This window comes from Styela clava, chromosome 2 (assembly GCF_964204865.1).
Source record: "Styela clava chromosome 2, kaStyClav1.hap1.2, whole genome shotgun sequence".
NCBI lineage: Eukaryota > Metazoa > Chordata > Ascidiacea > Stolidobranchia > Styelidae > Styela > Styela clava.
The window spans coordinates 20053793-20066526 of record NC_135251.1 but is presented as its reverse complement, the minus strand read 5'-3'; the positions used below and the strand labels follow the sequence as shown (position 1 = coordinate 20066526).

Here is a 12734-nt window from a genome sequence, read left to right as displayed (position 1 = left end):
ACGCCAATGACAAAATGGAAGGTATCGCGCATTGCAGTACTGAACTTTTGATTTGACTTGGAGTGAAAATTTGGCCAACAGATATGTACTAACTATAGGACACATTTATTCATACACAATTTCGTTAGTTTACGAGAGTAATTCGAACGTAGATAAATGCACTTTTAATAATTGAAGTCTTTTGCGCCAGACGGGTCGAAAAAACTTTTGAAATATAAGTATACAGGGAGTCCTCGGGTTACGACGGTCGCGACTTACCCTGTTTCGAGGTTACGAACGCACTTCCAAAAAAATATAAAATATAATTCTGTACTGTAATATCTAAGCCCTTAAACTGGATAATTGTGATCAAGAAAATCAGTTCTGTGGGCTCATTGGTTTTCCTCATTTAAATCGTACTTTTTGCATTATTTGTACATTTTATTACTGTGCCATACTTTACAATACAGTACGATATGTATAGAGTAATTTATGTACTGTACAGTATAATGTTCCGACTTACACTGAAATTCGGGTTACACCACGTCTCAAGAACGGAACAACGTCGTAAGTCGAGGACTACCTGTATAATATTTTCCTAGTGAACTTGAATAATCAAGTAGTAATCGCGTATTATTCGTGAGTTGTTTATGCATTATAGTCGGTAGCAAATTCTTTATACTTTACGCCAATCGGTCCAAGGTAGAGAAGTAAATAATCACCGAATAAAAATTTTAATCCTGTGAAACTTTCAGCGTGTATAGAAATTATTATTGAATTAAAACCACATATTAATCATACATTTACGTAGTTTGTTTAAAATACCATATTATCGGATTTGTGATTTGTTACGCCTAAATCCGTTGCTAAGAAGAATTATATTATTACCCTTTATTTTGTCAAAACAATAAAACTCATTTGTTTTAAGCCTAAACAAGTGTGACGTTCTATTGGGCAGTGCTTATTACATTTTTAAGGTTTTACATTCCTATATAATTACTCATTTAAATAACTTAACATCTAACAAGAGAACACTCTAAGGATTACAAGTTTAAAAATAATTCATCTTTTGTCGCGGTTTTGTAATTTTCAGATGTAATGCCTTGACAGGAAACTCAACAGGCTCGCTCTTCCACAATTAGTATTGCCATATAGACTGGTCTACTTTGTTTTACCATTTTCCGAATTAATTCAATACATTAACTATGTACAGATGTAATAACGGTATTCAACAACTAAGAGACGAACCGGTTTGTAGCGAAAGTGAATTGAGCAAGGCTATCTCACAATGCGGCATCATCACCGATAAAAGCGACCAAGGGTGCTTTGCATTGTGCCATGACGTAATTGAGCCAAAGAACTTTTATGAGGTGCGTAGAATTTTGAACATTTTGCTGACATTTGACCTGATGAGTGGTCTTGAAAGTAAAAATCTGATTTTTGTTACAGAATTGCGTCAATGTACTCTGCCAATCTGCTGATGACTTCACCGCTTTGGACGTTCTCGTGAGAGCGTATGCGGATGCTTGTCAACGGGAGTCAATTACAGTTTGTGACTGGAGAGTGCAGTTGGGAATTTGTGCGTGATTTTCCTCTTTGTTCAAATACCTGAGTTATATAGTTATATAACAACGGATATCTTTTTATTACAGCAATTGAATGTGAACCAAATTCTCACTACGAAAGATGTGCACCCACAGTTCCCGCTACGTGTGCCGATTCGATATCTACTATCAGTCCTACACCATCAGATAGTTGCATTGAAGGTATGGATTTGGAAAATAGCATATTTGTATTTTTCTTGTCAGGCATCGAACTAGCCAATTAACCGAATGTATCTGTTTTTGCAGGATGTGTTTGTAACAAGGGATACATATTATCTGGAAGTGTCTGTGTTCCTGAATCAGAGTGTGGATGCATTATCAATGATATCTATTATCCCAAAGGTAAGATTTTTAGTGCTTTTCATTGTCATGATCGCCTGATTAGTTTTACGCGAAGTTGATTTTAAACATTCCACTGAATATACTGATTTTATTTTTTCTTAACTCTGGATTTCTTAACTCTGGAACTACATTACCCTGCAAAAGGTTTGCGCACTGGGAAACTATCATAGTTGAACTTCTACATTCATGATTACTACGTTTCTGTTCGAAGAAATGATAACGTGAAAAATATCATCACATATCAATGTTATGAAACTATTATGTTTCTTTCACATCATGTGGTATATTGACTCAATTTAATTTTTTGTATTACAGATTAAATGGTATTTGTCACCATAAATATGGTATTACATATTTTAATAATCCCCATGGTCACAACTGAATACCATTTTTGTTCAATGATGTGTTTTCAATTCTTACTCCTCCGTGGATTAAATTTATGGGTTCATATACAACTAAGTAAATAGAAATCACCACCGGCCCAAAACTGTTGTGTTAGCGATATTCGTTTGTCGGTCTTTGGATGATTATGACGTCAAAATTGCGGCATATAGTTGTTAAATCCCTAGATACTGGATATTACTTTGACTATTAGGTGACGCACTAGACTAGTGGTTAAAATCGACTCAATTACCAAATACAGGCATCATGAATAACAATAGACAAGATGTTATCACCCGTCAGATAAAGTAACGTGATGTAAAGGAGAAAAACATAGTATCGAAACTTGCTAAATGAATTGGCATTTATATTCTTTTGTTAAAAAATACCAAACGACCGAAAACCGCTATAGCAAGGGTTTCGTGTTTCATAAAATTATGGATAGGATATCCGGGTACGGTAACTAATTTACGCTACCGTATTTTAGATCGTCAAATCGATCAGTTTCAATTATTGGTCTCCCATCAAATAATAACTGTTATTGTCTTGATTTTTCTTCTGCTACGTTGAAGCCTATTGTATGTAAACTTTTTTAATTCAAATTAATAGTATCGTTAACTTGCTGCGTTTATAGAATATTCACCACAATTTTTTTTTTGTATGGAATCGAAGCACTACCACGTGTTTGTTTCGAGTTTTAGTCGCCAGGTCTTTATCAAAATCAGGACTTTGAAGGGGTTCAGATCAATACAAATGAGTTTGATAATTTCGTATTATAAAAAATCACATCGACATTTATAAAGTAGATAGAAGGGTCAATCTATTGTTCAATTACTGCTATTTGACTCTAGTTTATAAAGGTCATATCTTTTTATATTATGACACTTTCAATCATTAATGAGATGTGATTAAGATTGTATTGTAACTCATTTAGGTAACAAGGTTTCTTGTCATCGAAATATATAATTGGGGTCTAAAACACTGACTAATAATGTACCATGCAACTATAAAAAAAAAAAACGTGACATGCTGACATACTTGGGATTTAATTTTTGATATCGGTGTAAAATCTTGGATTTTGTGTGTTAAAAGAAATGGTAGATGACGCAGCGTTATTTCAAATTTCGTCAGAGTGTATCAATGTCGAAAAGAATTTGTGTCTCTGATTCTTCGTTGCACCAAAAAAATAATCGATATAAAAACGTATTTTGAAAATTTGGAAAACCTTTGCAAGTCCAAAAAAGAGCACTAATAGTCACCAAGCAATAAAATCTTGATCTCAACGTACAACTTTCTGAATAATAAACGAATTTAGCATTTCAACCTTTTCTACATCGTTCCAGGATTCACATACAGACTAGAAGGCTGCGAAAGACAATGTATATGTGGTGAAGGCTGCAAAGACGTAGATCCATGCAGTCGTCGCGCTAATTGTACGAAAGGAACTGATGGATTTCATCGTTGTATCGAAAAGTTGAGGGTAAGAACTTATAATTCAATTATACAGGTATATTATGACAAAACTTTTGATTACTGAGATTATCCAGTCAACGTGCACAAAACCGCTTGTCATCCGCAGTTTAATTTTGATTTGTTTACTGTTTGGTGAAATTACCAAGAAATTTTGCATTTACATGACGGTGTTACTGTCTTTATCTGTTTATTCAGATACCAGGTATAGTTTGATACGGAATTTTTTTTGTTTAGATGGAGATTGATAACGCGACTACCGAATATTCATTTTTATAATATTCTAGCCTCAGGGTCGTAAATATTCAACAAATTTAATATAAACCACCCAATGTTATATACTTGATTAAATTATTTGGTAGGTATATATAAATCCATGTTTTAATAAAATTTTCACTGCATGCCGCATCCAGGAAACCAAGTGGCTTGTATCTTTGCATTGAATAGCAAATAATAAACTAAATATTAATTATATCTAATCTGTTTGTAGAATCGTGCAACGTGCAAGGCAGTGACTGATCCCCATTATCAAACATTCGACGGGACTAAATTTGATTCAATGGGAACATGCGCGTACGTTATGGTCAGGTAAGAAAGTATTCATGTTGTTGCACACAACATCATTTCTCGTTAACTGATTTGATTACTTATTGATCACTTTCTAATATATCTGACGTCAGATTTTCTGATTTTAAAAACATTGCAATCGAATAGCATTGTCCCGTTGCATTCTGCTCGAGTGTGGTGCTGGTTCCGATCGTTCAAATTACCCCTTCTGCATGGCTTCTCCTATTGTTATAACATAAAATATGAAAGTAAAGTTTTTGTACAAACTCATCCAACTATTCGAATTTAGGTCAAAACGAAACGCAACCAAAGCAACAGCGTTCACTGTGATCTCAGTGAATGAACAATCCACAGTAAACGCAAATGCAACACACGTGAAAGAAGTTCACGTTCACTTTGGCGACGGACATACTTTGACGTTCTTGAGAGGGCCAATAGTAATTGTAAGTATATTGTTTGCTACCAAATCATCGAGTATAAAGTACCTATTTATTATATGCTTTTTGTAAGCTGTTCTTATACTAATCGATTCATCATGAGAGCGATTCAGTTTTAAAATTTTTAAAATTCAATCAACATATGTTGTACGAGACGTAATGAACCAACTTGATCGAGTCTCCATACTATTGGTCAGCTGAATTTCACAAACTGTCAAGCATCGGGAAATTTAGTATCATGAAATAACCAATTACTTAAGCCATGGGCGAGATGATTGATGAGTTGCACCAGATCGAATGCAACTCCATTCATCTAATTTCAGAAATTAGATCAAGTAATTTGTACGAATTCATTGTTTTATTGCGTAGCTTGACGACAAAGTCATTAACCCCGGAAGCAGTTTACATGGTGTTGATGTTAGAAGAGTTGGACAATTTGTCGTAGCCGATTTTCATTTCGGAATTGTGGTCAGATGGGACGGTGTGGATAGGTAATACTATTTTTATTATACGGCTTGAAAAAAATATGTTAAAGATCAAAATTTTAACCCAAAAGTTATCCAAAATTCTTCGTATTACTATAGCTAAAATTACGAGGGACAAAATCAGTGATTGTAATAAAGCAAACAAAAGAGCTTATTGCAAGACAGATATAATAACTTAGCAGTTTAGCTTGAATCATAAATTTTGAACAAATAAATCAACTAAATTCAAATATTTCCAGCATCCCATGAATATAGTAAATTACTGAAACCTATTTTGAACCATGAATATTACATTAATTCTTATCAGACTTCGTATCACTGCTTGGTCTCCGCTTCGTTATATGGTTGAAGGTTTGTGTGGCGATTTTGACGACAATCCTGACAATGATTTTGCCGTCAGACCAACAGAAGAAAATCTACCTGATCCCGGATCGTTTGCTGAAAGCTGGAGAATCGAGGGATACGGAACAGAAGGGTGAATAAGATTTTTTTTGAGTCTACGTTCATTTCGTAAAGTTTTGGTATTTGAAAATTTGTGTATAGGTGTTAGTATGCATATTTCTATTTCAAAATTGAATACGAAATTTCATATAAAATGGTGGTTTTGAAATTATCAAATTGTTCAATCTCTGTTCAATATATAATAATCAAATCAAGTTTGTTTTAAACAAAGCCAAGCATACGTATCGTTTTTGTGATTCCTGGTCTTTATTCTGCTTGTTTTCATTTGGCATATTTGCAAGCACTTATATAACATTTCGCTTTTGGTCGACAGATGTTTCGACCATCCCGGCACTGAGATTCCGCAGCCACCATGCACCGATACTATTTCACTTGCTTGGTACCAAGAAGAATGCAGGGCTTTAACTGATCCAAAAGGGTCGTTCGCTTCCTGTCACCAATATGTAGATCCAGTCAAAGCTGCAAGGGATTGCGTTTACGATCTTTGCGCTTATAATGGAAATAACACGATAAAAGAAAGAACATTTGCATCTTACACTCACGATTGCTTGGAAGAAAGTGGAAGACCACAAGAATGGAGAGATACTGAGGGGATGCGTACGTTAAAATATATTAATATAGCATTAATTTTATTGAATCTTATTGGCCATAAACATGTTTGCAATATCATCTCTGGGTCAAATTCTTGATATCGCGAGTTTCACAGTTTTTGTAAATAATGTTTTAATTCACAGTCCATTATACATGCAGAAATGAAATAACTGCAGAATGGAAATATGAATATCACCAGGCACAAAACTCAACTGCAAAAGTCATTATGAAAACACAAGTTATATTTTTTAATTAACTCAATTTCAGCTCAAACTTGTATCGATGGTACGTTCAATAGCTGCATGGAGCAATGCCAACCGACTTGTTCTGATCCTACTGGTTCACTATGCAGAGAAAAGAAACCTAACAGACTTGGACAAACTTGTGTTGAAGGTAAAGATTCATACTTGTCGAATCAGTTTGATGTTAATCAACCAATTGGCAACTTAATGTCGGTTTATTGCAACTAGCAGAGCATTTCCAAAATATACATATAAATATTTATGCTGATCAGTTTGAATTGCTTTTTTTACTTAGGTCAGTTGATTGAATCTGCTTTCTTTAGGCAATGTAATATGAATAAAACACTTGCTTTTTTATTTTAAGGTTGTGTCTGCGCCGATGGATTACTTTTGTCTGGTAATGAATGCGTAAAACCTGAAGATTGTGGATGTAATGTTAATGGTCGCTATGAAAAGAAAGGTAGAGTTCGGCAACATCAACTTTTGTATTCTAAGATATTTACTTCATCAGTTTCAAGCTAACCTATTTCAAGTTGGTATATTAAAACAAAAACGCTATTGTATTCTATTTTATACCGTAAACAAAAACTACTGAAAATTTCATAGTATTTATAGCGAACTGATAAAATTGTAAACTTTTGTTTGGTAATATAAATTTTTAATATTAAAATACGATTATTTGTTATTTTGGCCATCATATTTGTGACGTAATTCCAACGCTTTAGCCTTGTTACCAGAAATGTTGTATATAGTGGTAAATGTCATTATTAACATATTTTTTATCATTTCCAACAGGCTTTACATTCGCTATTGCTGATTGTACTCAAACTTGCGTTTGCCAAGGACCAGACAATTTGAACTGCGGGCCTACTCCTGGCGGATGTCAACTTAATCGAGACAGATGCCAACAAAGAGGAGATGGCTATTTTGAATGTTTCACAAGACCAAGGGTATACTTTAATATGTATAGAATAGTGTAGTATTGTGTCATATAATATACACTATAACAATAACTTGCCTACCATGTTTAATCCAAATTGCTCTAATTGTTCTTTCCAGTAAATTAATTATTGTTATTGCAGAGACGAGCAACATGCAAAGCGGTCACCGATCCACATTATTTGACTTTTGATGGAATAAATTTCGATTCTATGGGATTGTGTGCTTACGTCATGGCGAAGTAAGAATGTTTTGAGTTCTTGAGATTATTTTCTCATTAGTTCTAGAATAAGTTGAAATTTGTCCAATGATTTGATCGTGGTTTTATTACTTATTTCAGGAGCAAAGTAGGCGCGGATGTGACGCCCTTCCGGATAGTAGCCGTAAATGAAAAACCAAGAAACGCCAACGAAACCGTTTCCAGTGTGAGAGAAGTATATGCGTACATTGGCGATGACATAGTTATTAGATTTACAGCTGGACCAAACGTAACGGTAAGTTTTTCTCATTGCTTTGACATACACTTTTTTTCATAATTTTTAATATATGATTGTGATAAAGCGATAGCACTAATACATAACCCAAAACAATATCTGTTGTTGTAAATGAGGTTCAATGCATTCATACTTTGCTAACAACTCTGCATATCAGATAAAATATCGATTTCTGTCTACAGTAGAAACATTGTTAGATGCATTGAATGACATCTATAGCAGTGTGATAACAAGAAATCGTATAATAATCTCAAGCTATCAGAACAATATTGCTTAATTTTTTAATGTCCGACTGAAATTATTACGAATAATTTATTCATTTTCTCAATTCTTATGCCATTATTTTCAAGGTTAACAGCGAGCGAGTATTAGCTGGGACAACTCTAAATGGTATCGAGTTTAGAATGGTTGGTAGATTCTTTGTGGTGGAATTTCCGTTTGGACTTGTCATAAGATGGGACGGAATAGACAGGTAAGAAAATAGATTTTTATCTGATCCAATCGAAAATACGAAATTTCCAAATACGAGAGTTTCTCTCGCATCTAAATATGAGAGATTCTTTCGCCCCAGAAAATGATAGATTCTCTTGTTCTAGAAAATTAGATGTTTTTTATTCCACTTCAAAGGTTGAGAATCATGGCTTGGGCGAGATTAAAAGGAACGATGGAAGGACTGTGTGGTGATTTCAACGACGATCAGAGCAACGATTTTATGACTCCTGAGGGTACAATTGTAACGGAGATTGATGAATTTGTTAACAGCTGGATTGAACCTGGATATCAAACGGAAGGGTATGTTATATTTTTGCTGTTATAAATATTACAATTTGTGTTAGTATACACTGTAATGCTCGAAAAGGGACAGGAGGTGTCAAATTGAACAGAGAATATCCAAAATCCTCTTGCGATCTGGTTCACACATTGACATTGGACAACGCAGTTCTTACTTCAAAATCATTTCCGTAATGCATTGTCCACCCGAATCCTGAATTGCTGGGTGATCTAATAACGACCAGAAAATAGACAAAGACGGTCTGAAACAACTCCCGTCTAATTTATTTCATATAAAAAACTTCCGACATTATTTATTTTTGAATTTACATTACAGATGTGAAGATCTTCCATCGCAGCCTGATCACTTCTGTGGATCTGATGATCAGTTACAAGAGTATCGCGAGCAATGTAAAGTACTGATCGATCCTGACAGCCCTTTGGTTAACTGTTTCGAAATTCGAAATCCCAATTCGTCTTACAACGATTGCGTTTTCGACATGTGTGCTACCGATGGTGACCCAGCAATAAGAGAAAGAATTATTTCTTCTTATACTGAAGATTGTAGAGAAGATGCAGTGTCTGACGAAGTCCCTCCTGGAGATTTAAATTTTAGAACACCGGAAGAAGAAGGTACTGGCGTATGCTATTGTTAACATGAGAATGTGAAAAATTGGAATATGTATATATATGAAATTATTCCAATAGTTGAAAATTTATTTAATTTTTTATTGTAATAAACAAATACAAAATGTTTTATTTTCCTAATATTTAATATGCATATTAATAATTTTCAAGTATTTTTTTTATGGAAAACGATACTATGGTAATCTAAGTTATTTACTTTTTGTGTTAATTCATGGTATGACATAAAAATTGTACATAGTAGTATTTATGTATGACACAAAGTTTTCTGTCACTGTATATCTTGTTTTTCCTATGTATACAAACTTATCTCTTTGTTCACAGCTGCTTTGTGTAGAGAAAATTCTCATTTTGAAAGCTGTACCTCCCCATGTCAAGCAACATGCACGGACAAAGATGGTGAAAAATGTCTTGCAAGCGATTCTTTATCAACTCCATGCGTTGACGGTGAGATTTCTTTAAAAATTTAATCAACCCCTAACGATATGTCTAAGACATTTGCTTGCTACTTTTATACATATTTAGTTATGATTTAGTCAATATTACCGTAACAAAACTGTTTACTTCACTTTTTCTATAGCTTGTGTTTGTGACGAAGGATATGTTTTATCTGGTGATGCTTGCATAGCAGAATCTGAATGCGGATGCGAAATAGAAGGACGTTACGTAGAAAAAGGTATATTGCTTTTTAGGGTTCATTTTGTTGGTGTGCATTTTTATATGCAATCATGCATTGTCATACTTGTATCGGGGTCAAATAACTGTAAATTGAAAATATTTGTATGGTAATAAAAATTATAAATACGAAACAAAATATATTTTGTAGCTAAGAAATTAAACATTATATTTCAAGCATTTCATACCATAAAATATTTACATTATATGCATTGCCAGTAATTTTATAAAAAAAATAATGTGAAATCGGCGCATGTAACAAAATAATATAAGCATTCATAATGATAAAATGAGAGGTAACATCTTAAATTAATCATTATTAACAGAAAATATGAAATATTTATAAAATATTGTAATATGTATGTGAGACGTTGTTTTTCCTTTTAAATCATTGCTAACAAAATATGTTTTTCGCGTCTAATTTTGTTTACACATTTCCGTATTACACGCAGCGACAAAGTTGCCAAAATAAATCTGGCTCATTTTGATGTAAAATTGTTCCAAAAATTTGAGAATGAATGGAGAATTTCTATTTTGCTTTTTTGCATTGGTATAAACATTGAAAGAGACACTTCAAAAGCGGTTTTCAACTGAAGCCTAATTGGCGTAATATAGATTAAATGGTATAAAGGAGTGAACTGGATACACTTTCGAAATCTTGCCGTATGGAAATATAATTAGTTTAGTTAGTAGCCAAGTTGGCTTTATCAACTATTATTTACATCGAAATTGTAAACAGGATTCACATATTTCAATCGCAACTGTACCAATGAATGTTCTTGTCTTGGAGAAGGAGAATTGGTATGCACATCACGTGATGGATGTCCTGTAGGACAACGTTGTAGAGTTAACGATGAAGGGGTCAGAGGTTGCATAGATCATGTCAGGGTATGAAATGACATTTTATTTTTCATATATATTTACTGGATATGCAAAATTCAAAACAGGTTAACAATATGTTGGCTATCCATATTTTTCATTTTATCAAAACATGTGTCATTGGTTACGCAATCAAAAACCTTTAACCTTGGACTGGACTGTATATTGAATTTACTGTTTAGATTCAACGTTTTAGTTGTGATAAAATTGATGTCACGATGAAAAAAGGTGCATATCGTCTAAGCCCCAAAACGGATATATTTCCAACATTAATCTAAAAACCTATTTTTGGTAGTAAATCAGTTCTCCTAACTCTACAAAATACGATAAAAGTTAGTACGCAAACTATTGGTATTCTTATCAGTTCAAAAATTATAAGGAATAAATATTATCTTTGACAAACTATATGCTAAGCAAATGTTGTGACATGGACGACAACTCCCCGGTTTCAGTGTTTGCGCTACATTCTTACGCGTAGGAGAATTAATGACCAACAACATGAGGTCATCATTCTGTTGTCCATAGCTTCCGAAATTAGATAAAAGCCAATTAATTAGCTCATGTAGTTTCAAGGATTTACAAGCCATTATCCATACCAAGACTAGCAGGCAATGTTCAAGTTGCTACATCTCACAGGTTATCTAACTAATAATCCCAGAAGCTTCACCCGCAATGTAATCCGTTTTGTCGGATTAAAACTGTTGATTTACATTCAAGCATTGTCTTGTTTTTATGTTTATTTTAATTCGAGGATTACTTACGATTTATCCTCGAATGTTTTTTTCTGGAAGGTATTATAAAGTAATAGTCAAAAAGTCGCCACATTTTGACAGATGTGGCGTCAGTTTGTCTATAATTTTGCCTATTGGGCGTTTTCATGATTTATATAGGTTATTTGAGTTCGAATTTCTGTTCTCCGAAAAACGGGAAAGTTTGACATTTGCGTATTTTTCCATTCAATAGAAATAAGTTTGATTTGTATGACGTTTGGCATGACGCGTTTAACGAATTCATTTTAAAAAGCATCACAATTTTCACCTAGTCGTTAGTCTTTTTATTGTTTCTTTTATACTCATGAAAGAAAGATTATAAAACACAAAAGAAACTTGATTTGTAGAAAATTATAATTTTTTTCTACCAATAGTTAGATAGAACCCGTATATTAATTTTTTAGAATTTGAATTCTATACAAGTATATCAGTTTATTTATCAAAGTGCTGTAATACAATTAATTATTATTTCAGAGACGAGCAACTTGCAAAGCAGTTACTGATCCTCATTATATGACTTTTGATGGAGTGCGATTCGATTCCATGGGATTATGTGCATACGTAATGGCAAAGTAAGATGGTATTTTATCATGAAAAACAATCTAATACATTTAATTATTGATTCTAACCACGCTGCTATAACAAAATTCCTGTTTTTCCCTGCCAACGCTAAAGTTTTTCATTCAAAATAACAAAAAAAGGATTTGGAAGCAATATTGTCCGACATTCACAATGACGTACGTACTTTTAATGTTAATTACCTAAATTAACTTAATCAATAATAAATGATTTCGTCACAGGACCAAAGAGGATTCAGGTGTGACGCCATTCCGTATCGTAGCGGTCAACGAGAAGCCAAAAAACGTGAACGAAACTGTATCGAGTGTCAAAGAGGTCTTCATTTACGTGGGAGATGACATCACTATTAGATTTACAGCAGGCCCTGTAGTTACTGTAAGTGTTGTCGTCTTTTTAACAAAATGGATACTATAGATTTTTTG

At 33.6% G+C, this 12734-nt stretch overlaps 1 protein-coding gene across 3 annotated transcripts in view; it reads left to right on the top strand.

Moving 5' to 3' along the window:
- Positions 1 to 12734, top strand: part of LOC120335852 (IgGFc-binding protein-like) — a 49924-nt gene that overhangs the window by 15931 nt on the left and 21259 nt on the right. For all 3 annotated transcript variants that reach the window (XM_039403467.2, XM_039403466.2, XM_078109715.1), the window contains exons 13-35: positions 1193 to 1349; positions 1429 to 1558; positions 1632 to 1745; positions 1830 to 1925; positions 3650 to 3786; positions 4267 to 4364; positions 4633 to 4786; positions 5150 to 5271; positions 5573 to 5740; positions 6041 to 6324; positions 6586 to 6711; positions 6925 to 7020; positions 7356 to 7510; positions 7643 to 7740; positions 7840 to 7993; positions 8344 to 8465; positions 8621 to 8785; positions 9102 to 9397; positions 9734 to 9856; positions 9990 to 10085; positions 10824 to 10972; positions 12208 to 12305; positions 12534 to 12687. In XM_039403467.2, coding sequence (XP_039259401.2) covers positions 1193 to 1349; positions 1429 to 1558; positions 1632 to 1745; positions 1830 to 1925; positions 3650 to 3786; positions 4267 to 4364; positions 4633 to 4786; positions 5150 to 5271; positions 5573 to 5740; positions 6041 to 6324; positions 6586 to 6711; positions 6925 to 7020; positions 7356 to 7510; positions 7643 to 7740; positions 7840 to 7993; positions 8344 to 8465; positions 8621 to 8785; positions 9102 to 9397; positions 9734 to 9856; positions 9990 to 10085; positions 10824 to 10972; positions 12208 to 12305; positions 12534 to 12687 — 3292 coding nt within the window. The remainder of the gene's footprint in view (positions 1 to 1192; positions 1350 to 1428; positions 1559 to 1631; positions 1746 to 1829; positions 1926 to 3649; positions 3787 to 4266; positions 4365 to 4632; positions 4787 to 5149; positions 5272 to 5572; positions 5741 to 6040; positions 6325 to 6585; positions 6712 to 6924; positions 7021 to 7355; positions 7511 to 7642; positions 7741 to 7839; positions 7994 to 8343; positions 8466 to 8620; positions 8786 to 9101; positions 9398 to 9733; positions 9857 to 9989; positions 10086 to 10823; positions 10973 to 12207; positions 12306 to 12533; positions 12688 to 12734) is intronic.